General features: G+C 24.8%; 1 protein-coding gene across 3 annotated transcripts; it reads left to right on the top strand.

The window, feature by feature from the left end:
* The first annotated feature begins 11,040 nt into the window (after positions 1 to 11,040).
* LOC101250017 (protein terminal ear1 homolog) lies at positions 11,041 to 14,549 on the top strand. 3 transcript variants are annotated; one of them, XM_010322649.4, is made up of 6 exons: positions 11,041 to 11,928; positions 12,013 to 12,676; positions 12,919 to 13,038; positions 13,126 to 13,267; positions 13,859 to 13,952; positions 14,020 to 14,549. In XM_010322649.4, the coding sequence occupies exons 1-6, from the start codon at positions 11,250 to 11,252 to the stop codon at positions 14,160 to 14,162; spliced, it is 1,842 nt and encodes a 613-aa protein (XP_010320951.2). In that variant the 5' UTR covers positions 11,041 to 11,249; the 3' UTR covers positions 14,163 to 14,549. The 3 variants fall into 3 exon arrangements, with proteins under 3 accessions (XP_010320951.2, XP_004239491.2, XP_025886890.2); XM_004239443.5 differs by having other exon boundaries at positions 13,859 to 14,549; XM_026031105.2 differs by lacking the exon at positions 13,859 to 13,952 and having other exon boundaries at positions 11,103 to 11,928; positions 14,020 to 14,177.
* Positions 14,550 to 17,430: the final 2,881 nt, after the last annotated feature.

The following is a 17,430-nucleotide window of genomic DNA, read 5'->3' as shown; positions in this document are numbered from 1 at the left end:
CAACCATCAAATTACTCCCTCTATTTTATTATTTGTTTACTTTTTTTTATATATTTTTTTAATTACAAATAAAATGGATTTTTTTTCAAAAGGTAATATTATTCATATATTAAAGAAAAAATGCACCAATATCTCCTAGACTATGACTGAAATCTCTTAAATATATCTTAACTAAATTAAGGTCCTATTACCTACTGGACTTTTTTTTTTGTAATTTGTACACCTTCTTGTCTTACGTGGCACACCGTGAGTCCACGCAATTGAGACGCATGAGAAATATTTGGATACCATATAAGTCAAAAAGGTGCACAAAATTTTAAAAAAAAGTTTTGGGAGTAATCGGACCTTAGCTTAGTTAATATGCATCTCTGAGATTTCGGTCATAGTCTAAAATAGTACTTGTGCATTTTTCCTATATTAAAATTAAATTATGCTACTGAAATATATATGTATATCTAAAACAAAGAATTGGTCAAACTAAGTACTTGACGTACACTCAAATCTCAATTTAACCATCATTAGTCATAAGAATAAAGTATCTTCTTCTTTTTTTGTAGAACTCCTCTATGATAGTTTTACTCAAATATTAATTAGTAAAAGATAAATTATGTACAAAAATGGAATAATAAAATATATATGTAATTCTTGTTAGTGTCATGCACACACTAAATTTAAAGTATGAATATTTAAGAGAAAAATTATACTTAAATGGTGTCCATCATTTATGTTCTAACATAAGAGAAAAGATTGTTGGTAACTTTTTTCGTATTGATTTTTTTTAAAAAAAAAATACTGGATAGATTTGTTTACAAAATTGAGTGAAGTAAAAAAGAAATGTCACTTTCTCCCCATATTTAAATTTTGAATGTATTTTGAAATGTTTTAATAATATTTGATTGTTTAGACCTTAAAAATCTAAGTAACTCTGTGACAATCGGTATTAATCATTCAAAAGCACTTGTCTTATGTTCTATAAATTATAATTATTTACAAAAAAAATTTTAATTTAGTAATATTAATTTTATGTTACGACATCATACTCTATATATGATACCACATGCCATTAAACTAGTAATAATAAAAAAACATAACACAATAAAATCCTTTATTTAAAAATAAGTGATGTTTTTAGCGTGTGCACACCTCTTAAGGAAATTAAATATTCCTAAAAAGTGAAATGCATTTTTCAATTTACTTTTAATAAATACATGTAGCTTTTTATTATTATTTAAATAACGATAAATTTGGAAGAACGTTATTAATAAGTTCTTGATTAAGTAAAATAAAACTTATTTTATAACAAACAAAAATATGAAATTAGAACACCACTTATTTTGAAATGGAGAAAAATAGTAATTGATAATGTGACACTAATTAATACTCCTACAAATATTTCAAATTAATTGTCAATGAACAAAATAATTCATGTAGCTTTTTTTTTTTTTTTTAAAAAAAAAGCGATAAAATTACAAGAACACTATTAATGTGTTCTTATCATGTAAAATAAATTTATTGTAAAACTAATAAAGAAGAAGTAAAATGCCACTTGTTTTGAAACGAAGGAAATAGTAATAATTAATAATGTGACACTAATTAGTACTCTTATGATTATTTCAATTAGTTGTCAACTTACAAAATAAATATTTGTGGCTCTTTTTTTTTAAAAAAAAAATAACAATTATTTACAACATTGTATATTATATACGATATACACGTGCAACGCACGGATCGTAAAACTAACAATAATTTTAAAAATAGCATAATAGCCTTTCATTTTAAAATAAGTGGTATTTTTAGGTTGCGCTCACCTCTCAAGGAAATTAAGTAATCATAAAAAGTAAGAGCATTTTTTTTATTTACTTTTAATAAATCTATGTAGCTCTTGTTTATTATTTAAATAACGATAAAATTGAAATAACATTATTAACGTGTTTTTAATTATGTAAAATAAAATTTATTTATAGAAAACAAAAAATAAGAAGTTAAAACATCACTTACTTTGAAATAGAGAAAAATAGTAATTAATAACGTAACACTAATTTGTACTCCTGTGATTATTCCAAATTAATTGTCTATGTACATAATACATGCATGCATCTCTTTTTCTTTTCTTTTTTTTTTTGTTTAAATTCAAAAAACGATAAAATTGAAAGAACATTATTAATGTGTTCTTGATTATTTAAAATAATTTTTTTTTAAAAAAAAATTAATTAGTAAAACAACACTTCTTTGAAATGAAGGAAATAGCAATAACTAATTACGTGACATTAATTAGTACTCTTATAATTATATCAAATTAGTTGTCAATTCACTAAATAAATATATATGACTCTTTTTTAATTTATATAAATATCGCCTATATCACAACATTCTATACTATGTATATGATACACACGTGCAATGCACGTGTCGTGAAATTAGTAATAATAATAATTAAAAAAAATATTATAGCATAATAGCCCTTCTTTTAAAATATTAATGATATTTTTAGCTTGTGCACACCTCTTTAGGAAACTAAATATTCCTACAAAATGAGATGCATTTTTCTATTTTACTTTTTCTAAATACATGTAGCTTTTTTTTATTACCTAGATAACGATAAAATCGAAAGAACATTATTAATGTGTTCTTGATAATGTAAAACATAACTTATTTTATAACAAACAAAAAGTAAGAAGTTATAACACCACTTATGTTGAAATTGAGAAAAAAAATAACTAATAATGTTACACTAATTAGTATTCCTACTATTTTCCAAATTAGTTATTAATGCATAAAATAAATGGATCTATTTTTTTATTTTTTAAAATAAAAAGTTAATAAATTGATAAAATTGAAACAACATTATTAATGTGTTTTTTATTATGTAAAATAAAATTTATTTTAAAACAAAAAAGGAAGTAGTAATACACCACTTATTTGAAATAGAGAAAATAGTAGTAATTAATTCGTTAGAAGTAATATTAATTTAATAATCTAAATGAAGTGTCATAATTAATGTGAATAAATTTCACTACTAAAACTTCTTCTATTTCCTATTAAATTAACTCAATTTTTTGAAGCCTTTTTCATTATATTAATAATTGAATTATTTAATATAAAGAGATAAATTTACAATATTTTACAAAATTATATTTACATTTTTTCAAAAAAAATATAATTTAAATATGTGATAAAATATTTTTCATAATTAGGACTATATAATGCTTCACAAATTTACCACTGTCATCTAGTACTAAAAATAAATAGATATTATTAATCTAGAAAAATGATAATGGGGGCATTTGGGTAAATATCATTGAGACTCTCAAGACATCTGTTGCAAATTTTAGTTGAGACGATTATTCCAAATTAGTTATCAATTTACAAATTAAATATATTTGCCTTTTTTTAAATTCGAATAACGATTATTTTAGAATCATATATTATAAAAATTATATGCGCGTGCGACGCACGTGCGACGCACGTGCTGTGAAATTAGTAATAATTGAAAAAAATATAGCCTAATAGCTTTTTATTTTAAAATAAGTGGTTTCTTAACTTGTGCACACCTCTTAAGGAAATTAAGTATTTCTAAAAAATGAGATGTATTTTTTAAATTTACTTTTACTAAATATATGTAGCATTTTTTTTATTTAAATAACGACAGAATTGCAAGAACATTTTAACATTTTTAATGTGTTCTTGATTATTATGCAAAACAAAATATATTTTTTAGAAAATAAAAAGTAAGAATTTAAAATACCACTTATTTTGAAATAGAGAAAAAAACTAGAAACTAATAACGTGACACTAATTAATACTCTTACAGTTTTTCCAAATTATAAATGTACAAAATAAATGCATGTAACTCTTTTTAAAAGAAATTCAAAAAAACGATAAAAATGGAAAACATTATTAACGTGTTTTTGATTATTATTTTAAAACAAAAAAACTACAAGTAATAAAATACCACTTATGTTGAAACGATGAAAATAATAATAATTAATAATGTGACACTATTTAATACTCCTATGCTTATTCTAAATTAATTGTCAATTTACAAAACAAATACATATAACTCTTATTATTTATATAAATAATGATAAAATTGAAAGAAAATCATCAACGTATTTTAAATTTATAAGACAAAAAAAATTATTTTAAGCAAAAAACATAAGAAATAAAACATCACTTATTTTAAAATAAAAGAAATATATTAACTAATAACGTGACCATAATTTACACTTATATGATTATTACAAAATAGTAGTCAATTTACAAAATCGAGGTAAAACTACTTTAATTTTTCCATCTTGCCCTTCAATTTTATTTTATAAAATATATCTAAAAACATTAAAAGAAAATCACTAAAAATACACATATTATTTCAAGTTTCTCAAAGGGCATTAAAGAAAAAATAAGTGAAAACTACTATGAAGCAAAGGGAGTATCTTAAAAAAAATGCTGTCACTTTTTACATTGACATTTTCGTTAGAAATAATATTAATTTAATACTCTAAATGGAGTGATCATAATTAAAGTGAATAAATTTAATTACTTCAAATTCTTTCTATTTCCTATTAACTCAAATTTTGAAGCTTTTAATTTTTTTTTATATTTATCCCTTTTTATCGTATATTCTAGAAGATTAAATTACAGTATTTAATAATAATAAAAAATATAGTTTAATTATTTCGTTAAATATTTTTTCATAATTAGAACTATATAATGCTTCACAAATTCACCACTGTCATCTAGTACTAAAAATAAATAAAAATATTATTAATCTAGAAAAATGATAATGGGGGCATTTGGGTAAATATCATTGAGACTTCCAGGACATCTGTTGCAAATTTTAGTTGAGACGATTATTCCAAATTAGTTATCAATTACAAAATAAATATATGTGGCTCTTTTTTTAAATTTGTATAACGACAATTTTACAATCATATACTATAAAAATTATAGGAACGTGCGATCCACGTGCTGTTAAACTAGTAATAATTAAAAAAAATATAGCACAATAGCTCTTTATTTTAAAATAAATGGTCTTTTTAGCTTGTGCACGCCTCTTAAGGAAAATAAGTATTTTTAAAAAGTGAAATACATTATTTCAAAATTACTTTTAATAAATATATATAGATTTTTTTTATTATTTAAATAACGATAAAATCACAAGAACATTTTTAATGTGTTATTGATTACTTGAAATAAAATTTATTTTATAGCAAACAAAAAAGTAAGAAGTTAGAACACTTCTTTTTTGAAATAGAGAAAAAACTAGGAACTAATAACATGACACTAAATAGTACTCCTATAGTTTTTTTTTCAAATTAGTTATCAATGTACAAATTAAATTTATGCAACTCTTTTTTAAAGAAATTTTAAAAATAATTAAATTGGAGAACATTATTAACGTGTTTTTTATCATGTATATTTTTTTTATTCTAAACAAAAAAGAAAAAGTAAAATAACACTTATATTATTAAGAAAAAATAAAACACCACTTATTTTAAAATGAAAGAAGTATTAGTAACTAATAATGTGATATTAATTAGTACTTACATGATTATACGAATTATTCGTCAATTTACAAAATTGAGGTAAAACAACTTTAATTTTCCCATCTTGACCTTCAATTTTATTTTATTTTCAAAAATATAAATATTGCAAGGTCCCAAAAAATGTTCTTGCATTATTAAAGTTGATGTTGATAAATAAACCACAAAAATATAAAATATATTTAAGAACATATTAAAAAATCAGTAAAAATACACATATTATTTTTATGTTTCTAAAGGGCATTAAAGAAAAAGTGAATGAAAACAAACACTATGAATCTTTTTTCGTTCTTTGAATTAATTGGGTTATTTAAAGTTCAAAATTTATGTTTGGATTTTTCTATATTTATTCCCTTTTTAATGAGATTTTATGTTTTTTTTAGAAGATAAAATTATATTATTTTTAAAATTATCTCTATGATTTTATACAAATAAGAATAAAAAATACATAGTTTAAATTATGCCTTTCAATATTTTTCTTAAAATTCAAAAATTGATAAAATTGCAAGAACATTACAAACATGTTGTTGAGTATGTTAAACAAAATTTTATTTTAAAACAAATAAAGAAGAAGTAAAACACTATTTATTTTGAAATCAAGAAAATAGTAATAACTAATAACGTGACACTAATTAGTAATCTTATGATTATTCCAAATCAGTAGTCAATTTACAAAATAAATGTATGTGACTTTTTTAAAAATAAATAAATCAAACAACGATTAATTTTACTGCATCGTATATTACTTATACGATACTCACATGAAATTCACGTATCGTAAAATTAGTAATAATAATAAAAAATAGCACAATAACCCTTCATTTAAAATAAGAAGTGTTTTTAGGTTACTCACGCCTCATAAGGAAATTAGGCATTTGAAAAAAGTGAGATTCATTTTTTCTAATTTATTTTTAATAAATGCAATTATTATTTTTTTGTTATTTAAATAACCATAAAATTGGAAGAATATTATTAACATGTTCTTGATTATGTCTAACAAAATTTATTTTATAACAAACAAAAATTAAAAAATTAAAACACCACTTATCTAAATGGAAAAAAAAAAATTAATAACATAACACTAATTAGTACTCCTACTATTATTACAAGTTAGTTGTCAATGTACAAAATAAATATATATATTTCTTCTTCTTCTTTTATTTTTTTAAAAAAAAACTCAAAACTCGATGAAATAGGAAGAATATCATTAACGCGTTCTTAGTTTTGTAAAACAAATTTTATTTAAAACAAAAAAGAAAAATTAAAACACCACTTACTTTGAAATGAAAAAAAAGTAATAACTAATAACGTGACACTAATTGATACTCCTACGATTATTCCAACTTAATTGTCAATGCATAAAATAAATTGATACAAATTAAAGAACATTATTAACGTGTTCTTGATTATGTAAAACAAATATTATTATTTTCTTTAAAAAAAAATAAAAACCACTTATTTTGAATGAAGGAAATAGTAGTAATTAATAATGTGACACTAATTTGTACTCCTGAGTTATTTCAAATAAGTTGCTAATTTATAAAATAAATATATGGAACTCTTTTTTTAAAATTTGAAAAACAATTATTTTACAATATTGTATGCTATAAAAATGATACACACGACTGATGCACGTGCTCTAAAACTAGTATGAATTTTAAAAATATAGCACAATAACTATTCATTTTAAAATAAGTGGTGTTTTTATTTTGTGTACACCTCTTAAGGAAATTAAGTTTCCTAAAAGAAGATGCATTTTTTAAAATTTACTTTTAATAAATATATGTAACTTTTTATTATTATTTAAATAACGACAAAATTGCAAGAACATTTTAATGTGTTCTTGACTATTATGCAAAACAAAATTTATTTTATAGCAAACAAAAAGTAAGAAATAAAAAATTACTAATTTTGAAATAGATAAAAAAAAAAAATAGGAACTAATAATGTGACACTAATTCGTACTCCTACAATTTTGTCAAATTATTAACAATGTACAAAATAAATGCATGTAAACTCTTTTTAAAAGAAATTCCAAAAAACGATAAAATTGGAGAATATTATTAACATGTTTTGATTATGCAAAACAAATTTTATGTAAAAAAAAAAAAAGAAAGCAAAACACCACTTATGTTGAAACGATGGAAATAGTTATAATTAATAATGTGACAAGTACTCCTATGATTATTCTAAATTAATTGTCAATTTATAAAATAAATACATGTCACTCTTATTATTTATTTAAATAACGATAAAATTGGAAGAACATCATCAACATATTTTTGATTATATAAGACAAATTTTTTTATTTTAAATAAAAAAAATTAAAAATAATATATCACTAAAACATCACTTATTTTAAAATGAAAGAAATATTACTAACTAATAACGTGACATTAAGTAGCACTTACTTATACGATTATTACAAAATAGTAGTCAATTTACATAATCGAGGTAAAAATACTTTAATTTTTCCATCCTGCCTTTCAATTTTATTTTATAAAATATATCTAAAAACATAAAATAAAAAAAATCAGTAAAAATATACATTATTTCAAGTTTCTTAAAGGGCATTAAAGAAAAAATAAATGAAAACTACTATGAAGCTCAGGGAGTATCTTGGAAAAAAAAATGCTGTCAGTTTTTACATTACATTGACATTTTCACTAGAAATAATATTAATTTAATACTCTAAATGAAGTGATCGTAATTAAAGTACTACAAATTCTTTTTATTTCCTATTAACTCAATTTTTGAAGCTTTTTTCATTATTTGAATTAATTAAATTATTTAAACTTTAAAATTTATATTTAATTTTTTAAATATTTATCCCTTTTTATCTTATATTATAGAAGATAAAATTACACTATTTAATAACAATAAAAAATATAGTTTAATTATTTCTTTAAATATTTTTTGATTATATAATGCTTCACAAATTCACTACTATTATTTAGTACTTAAAAAAAAGAAATACTATTAATTTAGAAAAATGATAATGGGGGCATTTTGGGTAAATATAATTGAGACTTCCTAGACATTTGTTGCAAATTTAGTTGAGTAGATTGTCGTGCATTACTAGTCTCATTTGTTCCTTTTTAACATTCTTCAATTTATTAGTACTCTTATGATTATTCCAAATCAGTAGTCAATTTACAAAATAAATGTATGTGGTTTTTAAAAATATAAATAAATCAAACAATGATTATTTTACTGTATCGTATATTACTTATACGATACTCACGTGAAACGCACGTATCGTAAAACTAGTAATAATAATAAAAAATAGCATAAAAACCCTTCATTTTAAAATAAAAGGTATTTTTAAGTTACTCACGCTTCATAAGGAAATTAGGCATTTGAAAAATGTGAAATTCATTTTTCTGATTTACTTTTAATAAATACAATTAATTTTTTTTTGTTATTTAAATAACGATAAAATTGAAAGAACATTATTAACGTGTTCTTGATTCTGTATAATAAAATTTATTTTATAACAAACAAAAATTAAAAAGTTAAAACACAACTTATCTAAATGAAAAAATAAATAAATTAATAACATAACACTAATTAGTACTCCTACTATTATTACAAGTTAGTTGTCAATGCACAAAATAAATACATATATCGCTTCTTCTCTTTTTTTTTTTATAAAAAAAACACAAAACTCGACGAAATAGGAAGAACATCATTAACGCGTTCTTAATTTTATAAAACAAATTTTATTTAAAACAAAAAAGAAAAATTAGAACACCACTTACTTTGAAATGAAAAAAAGCAATAACTAATAACGCGACACTAATTGATACTCCTACGATTATTCCAACTTAATTATCAATGCATAAAATAAATTGATATAAATTAAAGAACATTATTAACGTGTTCTTAATTATGTAAAACAAATATTATTTTTTTAAAAAAAAAAGTAAAACACCACTTATTTTGAACGATGAAAATAGTAGTAATTAATAATGTGATACTAATTTGTACTCCTATGATTATTTCAAATTAGTTGCTAATTTATAAAATAAATATATAGAGCTCCTTTTCTTTTTTTTTTTAAAAAATTTGAATAACGACTATTTTACAATATTGTATGCTATAAAAACGATACACACGACTTATGCACGTGCTGTGAAACTAGTAAGAATTTTAAAATATAGCACAATAACTATTTATTTTAAAATAAGTGGTGTTTTTAGTTTGTGTACACCTCTTAAGAAAATTAAATATTCCTAAAAGGCGAGATGCATTTTTTGAAATTTACTTTTAATAAATATATGTAACTTTTTTTTATTATTTAAATAACGACAAAATTGCAAGAACACTTTAATGTGTTCTTGATTATTATGCAAAACAAAATTTATTTTATAGCAAACAAAAAGTAAAAAATAAAACATCACTTATTTTGAAATAGAGAAAAAAAAAGAATTAATAACATGACACTAATTCGTACTCTTACAATTTTTTAAAATTATCAATGTACAAAATAAATGCATGTAACTCTTTTTAAAAGAAATTCCAAAAAACGATAAAATTGAAGAACATTATTAACATGTTTTTGATTATGCAAAACAAATTCTATGTTAAAAAAGAAGAAGTAAAACACCACTTTTGTTGAAACGATGGAAATAGTAATAATTAATAATGTGACACTAATTAGTACTCTTATAATTATTCTAAATTAGTTGTCAATTTACAAAATAAATACACGTAGCTGATATTATTTATTTAAATAATGATAAAATTAAAAGAACATCATCACTGTATTCTTGATTATATAGACAAATTTTTTTTATTTTAGTCAAAAAAAAGAAAATAAAATATCACTTATTTTAAAATAAAAAATATTAATAAATAAATTAACTTGACATTATTAGCACTTATATGATTATTACAAAATAGTAGTCAATTTACAAAATCGAGGTAAAACTACTTTAATTTTTCCATCTTACCCTTTCAATTTTACTTTATAAAATATATCTAAAAACATAAATAAATAAAAATTCAGTAAAAATACAGATATTATTTCAAGTTTCTTAAAGGGCATTAAAGAAAAAATAAATGAAAACTACTATGAAGTATCTTGGAAAAAAAATGCTGTCAGTTTTTACATTACATTGACATTTTCATTAGAAATAATATTAATTTAATACTCTAAATGAAGTGATCGTAGTTGAAGTACTACAAATTCTTTTTATTTCCTATTAACTCAATTTTTGAAGCTTTTTTCGTTATTTGAATTAATTAAATTCTAAAATTAACTTTTTACATATTTATTCCTTTTTATCATATATTCTAAAAGATAAAATTAATAACAATAAAAAATATAGTTTTAAATATTTTTCGACTATATAATACTTCACAAATTCACTATTTGAAAAAAGAAATACTATTAATTTAGAAAAATGATAATGGGGGCATTTTGGGTAAATATAATTGTGACTCCCAAGACACTTGTTTGCAAATTTAGTTGAGAAGATTGTCGTGCATTACTAGTCTCATTTTGTTCCTTTTTAACATTCTTCAATTTATTTTCTCCTCTCTCTCTCACTCTCTGTGTATTGTATTGTATGTACATGGACAACACTCCACTCTATAGACTCTGCTCATAGACTACTCTAGAGAGAGAAACAAAACAAAAAACAACACAGTATTTATCTTCTTCCTCATTTGCAACTAGAGAAAAAACCAATCTCTAGTAGAATGGAGAACAATGGTATCATTCATGGAAATCTTGATCCTAGAGCTCAAGAATTTACACCAACCTATCCATTTAACAATAATTTTTTGCCTGTTTTTCCCAATCAATTTTACTACCCTTTTTCATGTCCTCCTCCTCCTCATCCACCGCCGCCGTACGCTGACGTTGCACCAGTGCCGTTACTCCGGCCGGCGTATCTTAGCGCTAACCCACCGGTACCTACGCCTATTTTACCACCACCAAGTTCAATGTCTACAAGAACTTTATTGTTATGTATGGTTCCGGTTGATGTGAGTGAATCGATTATTCGAAGGGAGTTAGAAGTATTTGGGGATGTAAGGGCTGTGCAAATGGGAAGGGTAAGAGAAGGGATTGTAACGGTTCATTTCTATGATTTAAGGAACGCCCAGACGGCGTTAATGGAGATTCAACAGCAGCACATGCAGCAACAGATGCGTTTAAGGAGGCATTATTATGAGTTCATTGAAAATCAAAATTCTATTCCACCAGTTCCACCGCCGACGGCGCGTGGACTCATTGCTGGTAAAGCTGTTTGGGCTCAGTTTACTTTTCCGGTCACTTCCGCTCTTGTTGAAGGGAATAATCAAGGCACACTTGTGATTTTCAATTTGTCTCCTCAGACTTCTGCTGATTCTCTTTTTCATTTATTTCAAGCTTTTGGTATGTTTCTTATTCCTTTATATGTTTTGTGATTCTGGTTGATTTGTTCGATTCGTGTAATTTTTTTTTTTGGGGTTCGAATAGGGCATGTGAAGGAATTGAGAGAGACACCAATGAAGAAGCATCAAAGATTTGTGGAGTTTTACGACGTTAGAGATGCATCAAGGGCGTTGATGGAGATGAATGGTTATGATTTAAATGGGCAGCCATTGCTGATTGAATTCAGCAGGCCAGGTGGAAATAACAGCAGACGCTTCTCCAAAGGTTTTCAGTATTCTTCCCCTACCAAATTCAACAATAATTACTCTCCACCAAGAATAGCGCCGGTATACAACACTTCACCATCCCAAAATCAGAAATCAAATTATGTTAAAGGAAACCCTAGTGGATGTAGCGGAAGTGAGAGTTCAGGGACTGGTGGTTCAGTTCAAGAATCATTCGCTTCTTTGTGTGTATCAAATAATAGTAATGTTAGGATTGGGAAGAACAAGAATGCCAGAAAAAGCAATCACCACAGCATTAGTGCAAGTAGTAGCAGTGTTACAAGTTGTTCTCCAAAACGTCCACAAAAACTGTTCCAACAACAAGCAAATAGCAGCAGCAGCAGGCCATGGAAGATGGGCTGGTCATCAAAGCAGGCAAAAGATTATGACCCTCGTTTTCTAATTAAAGAAGATGCCATTATGGAATCAAATTGCAGAGATTCCAGAACTACTGTCATGATCAAAAACATACCAAACAAGTACAGGTTAAATTCGTCTTCATTTTGTTGCCCTCTTTATATACATATATAAAAGCACATATTATTCTGATTCCGTTTGTTTTCATCACTTTATGTTACATAAATTCTGAAAATACTGGCAATTTATCATGTTTCCTTTGGTCTGCTAGTTACATGAGATGATTTTGGTTTTAGATCAAACATTTTAAAGAAAAAAAAATAGTATTTGGTATAATTTGACTGACATATATTTGGGGTCTGGTGTGCAGTCAGAAGCTGCTGCTGAACATGCTGGACAACCACTGCATTCACTGTAACGAGCAGATTGCCGACGGCGATGATCAGCCAAAATCCTCTTATGATTTTGTTTATCTTCCTATCGATTTCATGTAATCTTCTAAAACATTCCATTTTTATTTATTTCACTGAGTATTCTTTTTTTTGCTTCTAATTGATGATTTATGGATTTTTGTTAGTAACAAGTGCAATGTGGGATATGGATTTGTGAACATGACTTCACCGCAAGCAACGTTGAGACTGTACAAGGCTTTTCATCTTCAAAATTGGGAAGTTTTCAACTCCAGAAAAATATGCCAAGTTACTTATGCTAGATTGCAGGTAGGTTCCTTCCCCTCAAAGATTCATTTTCTTATGCAATAATTATTTTTTTTCTTTTTTCAAAATAGCATTTCGTTATACGATTGGCCTCATCTTCTGAAATTTTCTCGGAAGATGAGTGTCAAGTTTGAAAAATTGACAGTGAACATTTTTTTTCAATTATCTCTCCACATAATCAAAAATTAGTCTCCGTTCATTTTTATTATTTAGTACTTGTTAACTTGACATATTAATGATGATGAATTAAGAATTAAGTAATTAAATTGTCTGTTTCTTTTTCAACTAGACAATAAAAATGAATATTTTATATTTTTAATATGTAGTGGATAAATAAAAATGAACAACGAAAATACTTGCATGAGTTATGAACATGAATTTGGTTTACTACTCTCTCCCATTCATATTAGTTTAATTTTTGTTCAGTTTTCAAGACTAATTTTAAATTTTATCCTTTCATTCATTTGTATTGGAATTAGTGATTGATTAATATTTACTTGTTTTAATTACAAATAAATTTGATAACAATTAATAAGGATAAAAATGATCTATTTTTGTTGAGACCTGAAAGTAGTAATTATGTGTTTGGATTAGGGAATCGAAGCATTGAAAGATCATTTCAAAAACTCGAAATTCCCATGTGAAGCTGAAGAATACATGCCAGTGATTTTCTCACCACCTCGTGATGGTAAATACTTAACAGAGCCTAATCCTATAGTTGGAGGTGGCATAATAAACTCTTCCTCTTCCAACAGTAATGATGAGAATGAAGAAACGGCGGCAGCAGGAAGAAACGGCGGCAGCAGCAGTAGTAATAGTAATGGTGAAAATTACAATGTGGGTAATGATGATTCTTCAACGTTTACTTGTGTGCGCATGTTGGCTGGTAAGTAATTGAAAGATCAAAACCCCCCAAGAGAAGAGAAAAGATTTGCATCAGTGTGAAAAAGAAGCGATTGATGATGGGTGAGAAGAAAACAGCTTGCTACCACCCAATGGGTTTGCGTGTATCAACTCACTCTATCTTGGGGGAAGAGCCAGGCCCTTCCTTAGCTTCCTTTTAACTCCTCATACTCAAATACCTGTGTAGTTCTAGCTTAGTTTTTCTTTTTAAGCTTATTTCCTATAAAAAAAAACTAGTTCAAATTTCAATATGTTTTGATGCTTTGTTAAAGTTAAATCGATAGTTTTGTTGTCAATTTAGTTTAAATGTATTGGTGAAATTCTTCTCACTCTTTATTTATTAGTTTCTATAAACATCAATAATAATGTTTGTTACTACTAATACTTTCCTGTTTAAAAATATAGACAATGGTCTAAAATTCTTCTATTTTGTATCCAAAATTTTTAGTATTCTATTATCCTTATTTCTCTATTTTTTACATACTTAAAACGCTAATATGTCATAGTAGGTGAGAACACCTCCTCTAAGCGCGTTAGAAGGTGAGAACATCTTAAATTTTGACGAAAATTTTCTTTCTCCAACGAATATCTTCTCCACCATTAAATAAACTATTGTTTCTTCGTCTCCACCATTAGCCCTTGTTCCTTTTATAAAAAAAAATCACAATTTTCTCAAAAAAAGAGAGTAGGATTTAATTGTTTATGTTAATTTCTACTTTAAATTTTGAATGGGTTTGTAATCTGTTCTAATTTTTTATTCAGATCTCTAGTTTGAACTTTCATGAAATTAATCAAAAATGTAATAAAACTTGAATAAGCTTTGTAAAGATCAATCAGACGCAATGTCGCTCTTAATTTCACGAATCTACAGAAACCGTAAAGGATAAAGCAAAAACTCGAAATAAGGTAAAAAACTAACCTTTTACTAAATTAATTGTAAACTACGGTATCAAATTGAAACACAACAAAATCCTTCAATCATCAATAGAAATATATATGCAAATGTCGAAGGAGATGAAAAGGCGAATATATATATATATATATATATATATATATATATATATATATATATATATATATATATTTGGGTCTTTAATGTTTTAGGAGGAGAATGTGTGGGTGGGTGGGGTGGGCAGGAATTAAGAGTTTAAGAAGTGGGGGAGCCAAAGCGTGCAATCATGTTAAAATATTTGTTTGATAAATGTGTTGAGATCAACAATTAAGTGTGTAGAAATAAGAGAATATGATGTTCAGAAGTAATAGAACATCCGTAAAATAAAATTGTGTATTTGATATTTCAAATATAGATTGGAGGGATTTTAGACCCTTTCCTCTTAAAAAATATTATAACTATTAAAAGTGTACTAATAAATTATTTAGTGGTCATTTAAATATCCTTTAAGTATATATTGATATTGAATTTAATAATAATTAAAAGTTATTTATGTTATAATAATAAATTTTAAATTTTTTTACTTTGCACATTCAATATACTAGAAAAATATGTTCACCTTTATTGGTTCAGTTTATAAAATTAAAAAATAATTTATCCAAGAAAACTAAAATTTAAAAGAAAATCATACGAATACATTCAAATAAACACCCCAAACTTATTTCAACCCTATCACTTCAGTGAGAGCTCATGGAAGATAAGCTATTATGAATATGTCAATTCAAATCAAGTTTAATTCAAAATAGATACCTATGTATTTAGAGTTGTTCCTTGCTTAATCAAAAAGTTTTAGCTTGAATTTTAATTTATTTTTTTTTTACCAAGGAACACTTTCTTCGAATAAGTCTTACACAATACAAATTCAAAACAAGTAACGAATATTGAATTTAAAACTCAAAGAACTAAAGAATACCGTAAAATAATATTTGAATATAGCATATCACAATTAAAAACAAAAATATAACAAAGGATACCACTAAATAATATTTGAATGCTTAGAGGTATATCCATCTCCTTTTATGTTCTATTTTAAAAATATGTCAAAATTAATATCAAACAATTAAAACTAGGCCATGAGAAAGTAGCTAGTATTGATGGATGATCTTTTTTTTTTATTGGTTATCCTCTTTCATCAACTTATCTTTGTAAAATCAAAGGAACAAATCCTTTTTCATTAAAGAATCTCTTCTTTATGGGTTTTCTTTCCCGAGGATATCGAGCATGGTTTCATTTTCTTTGCTAATACTCACTTCATTTCTATTCACTTTTCGTCGTCATTTTAGATTTCACACGTCTTTTTTTATTTGACAAATACTTTTTAAGTTATTTTAAATCAATTCAAATACGCTCGTATACTTTAGCAAATACTTCTTATTGTTTTATTAGACCCCAAAAAAAAAAATTCCACATGGAATATTATACTATTGTCAGCACAATACGACATATCAATGATTTATTGGAAAGTACAATCTTTTCTCCTAAGCCAAGGAAAAACTTTCTAGTTTTTCTTTGTCTGTCTTAGCTTGTTATTGGAAAAAAATAATAATTACAAGACAGAGAAGAAGCATGGATTGATGTTAGGTTGTGTGACAATAAGAGAAAGGAAGATTGGGTTTTGGCCTTTGGGTTGGCGATAATTGTAATTTCTTTGTACATTTTAATTGTTTGTGTTAGAGTACCCCTTTTGGTTTTAATTTAGCTTATGGAGAATAAAAATTTCACTCTATCAATATATGTAATCTCTTTGTTCGTTATTTTTTGTCATGATTTTTATTTTAAAGTAAAAATATAATATGTTTTACTAACATTTTAAGATATATTATTTTAACATTATAATTTATAGTACTCTTTTCATATAGTTTTTTAATATGTAATTTTTTGTTTAAAATATCGAATTAATATGATTTGATTTATTTTTGAAAATTAATCAAATTAACTTTCAAAGAGCATAATATGACAAATAAAAGTGAACAAATGGAGTAACTAATACCCTATACAATATTTTTTCTCCTTCAATATAGTGAACTATGACATTGGCAAATACCAACACTATTTTTATTACCGACTATTCAATTGCATTTCTATTAAGTTACACCCTATTTTTACCATACAACATATTAAACAGTTGATGAGGAATGTATTAAACAGGTGATAAAGAATAACGCTAACCTAAATAATTTGAGAATAACTAATCCAACATTAAAATAACAATAATAATATATTCAGTGTAATTTTACTAAATCGGTTTGGCGATTGTACATAGACTTTGTTACTATCTTGAAAGGTAGAGAGGCAATTTCCGAAAGATCCT

This window comes from Solanum lycopersicum, chromosome 5 (assembly GCF_036512215.1).
Source record: "Solanum lycopersicum chromosome 5, SLM_r2.1".
In the NCBI taxonomy this organism is placed as follows: Eukaryota; Viridiplantae; Streptophyta; class Magnoliopsida; order Solanales; family Solanaceae; genus Solanum; species Solanum lycopersicum.
The sequence above is the reverse complement of the archived record's forward strand: the minus strand, read 5'-3'. Positions and strand labels throughout refer to the sequence as shown.

What these genes read in the sequence shown, in the direction of transcription:
- LOC101250017 (XM_004239443.5), top strand. Translation starts at nt 11,250, where the DNA reads ATGGAGAACAATGGTATCATTCATGGAAATCTTGATCCTAGAGCTCAA. An exon ending in TATCTTCCTATCGATTTCAT is followed by an intron (nt 13,039 to 13,125) that starts GTAATCTTCTAA and finishes GATTTTTGTTAG; the next exon opens with TAACAAGTGCAATGTGGGAT. An exon ending in TTACTTATGCTAGATTGCAG is followed by an intron (nt 13,268 to 13,858) that starts GTAGGTTCCTTC and finishes TGTTTGGATTAG; the next exon opens with GGAATCGAAGCATTGAAAGA.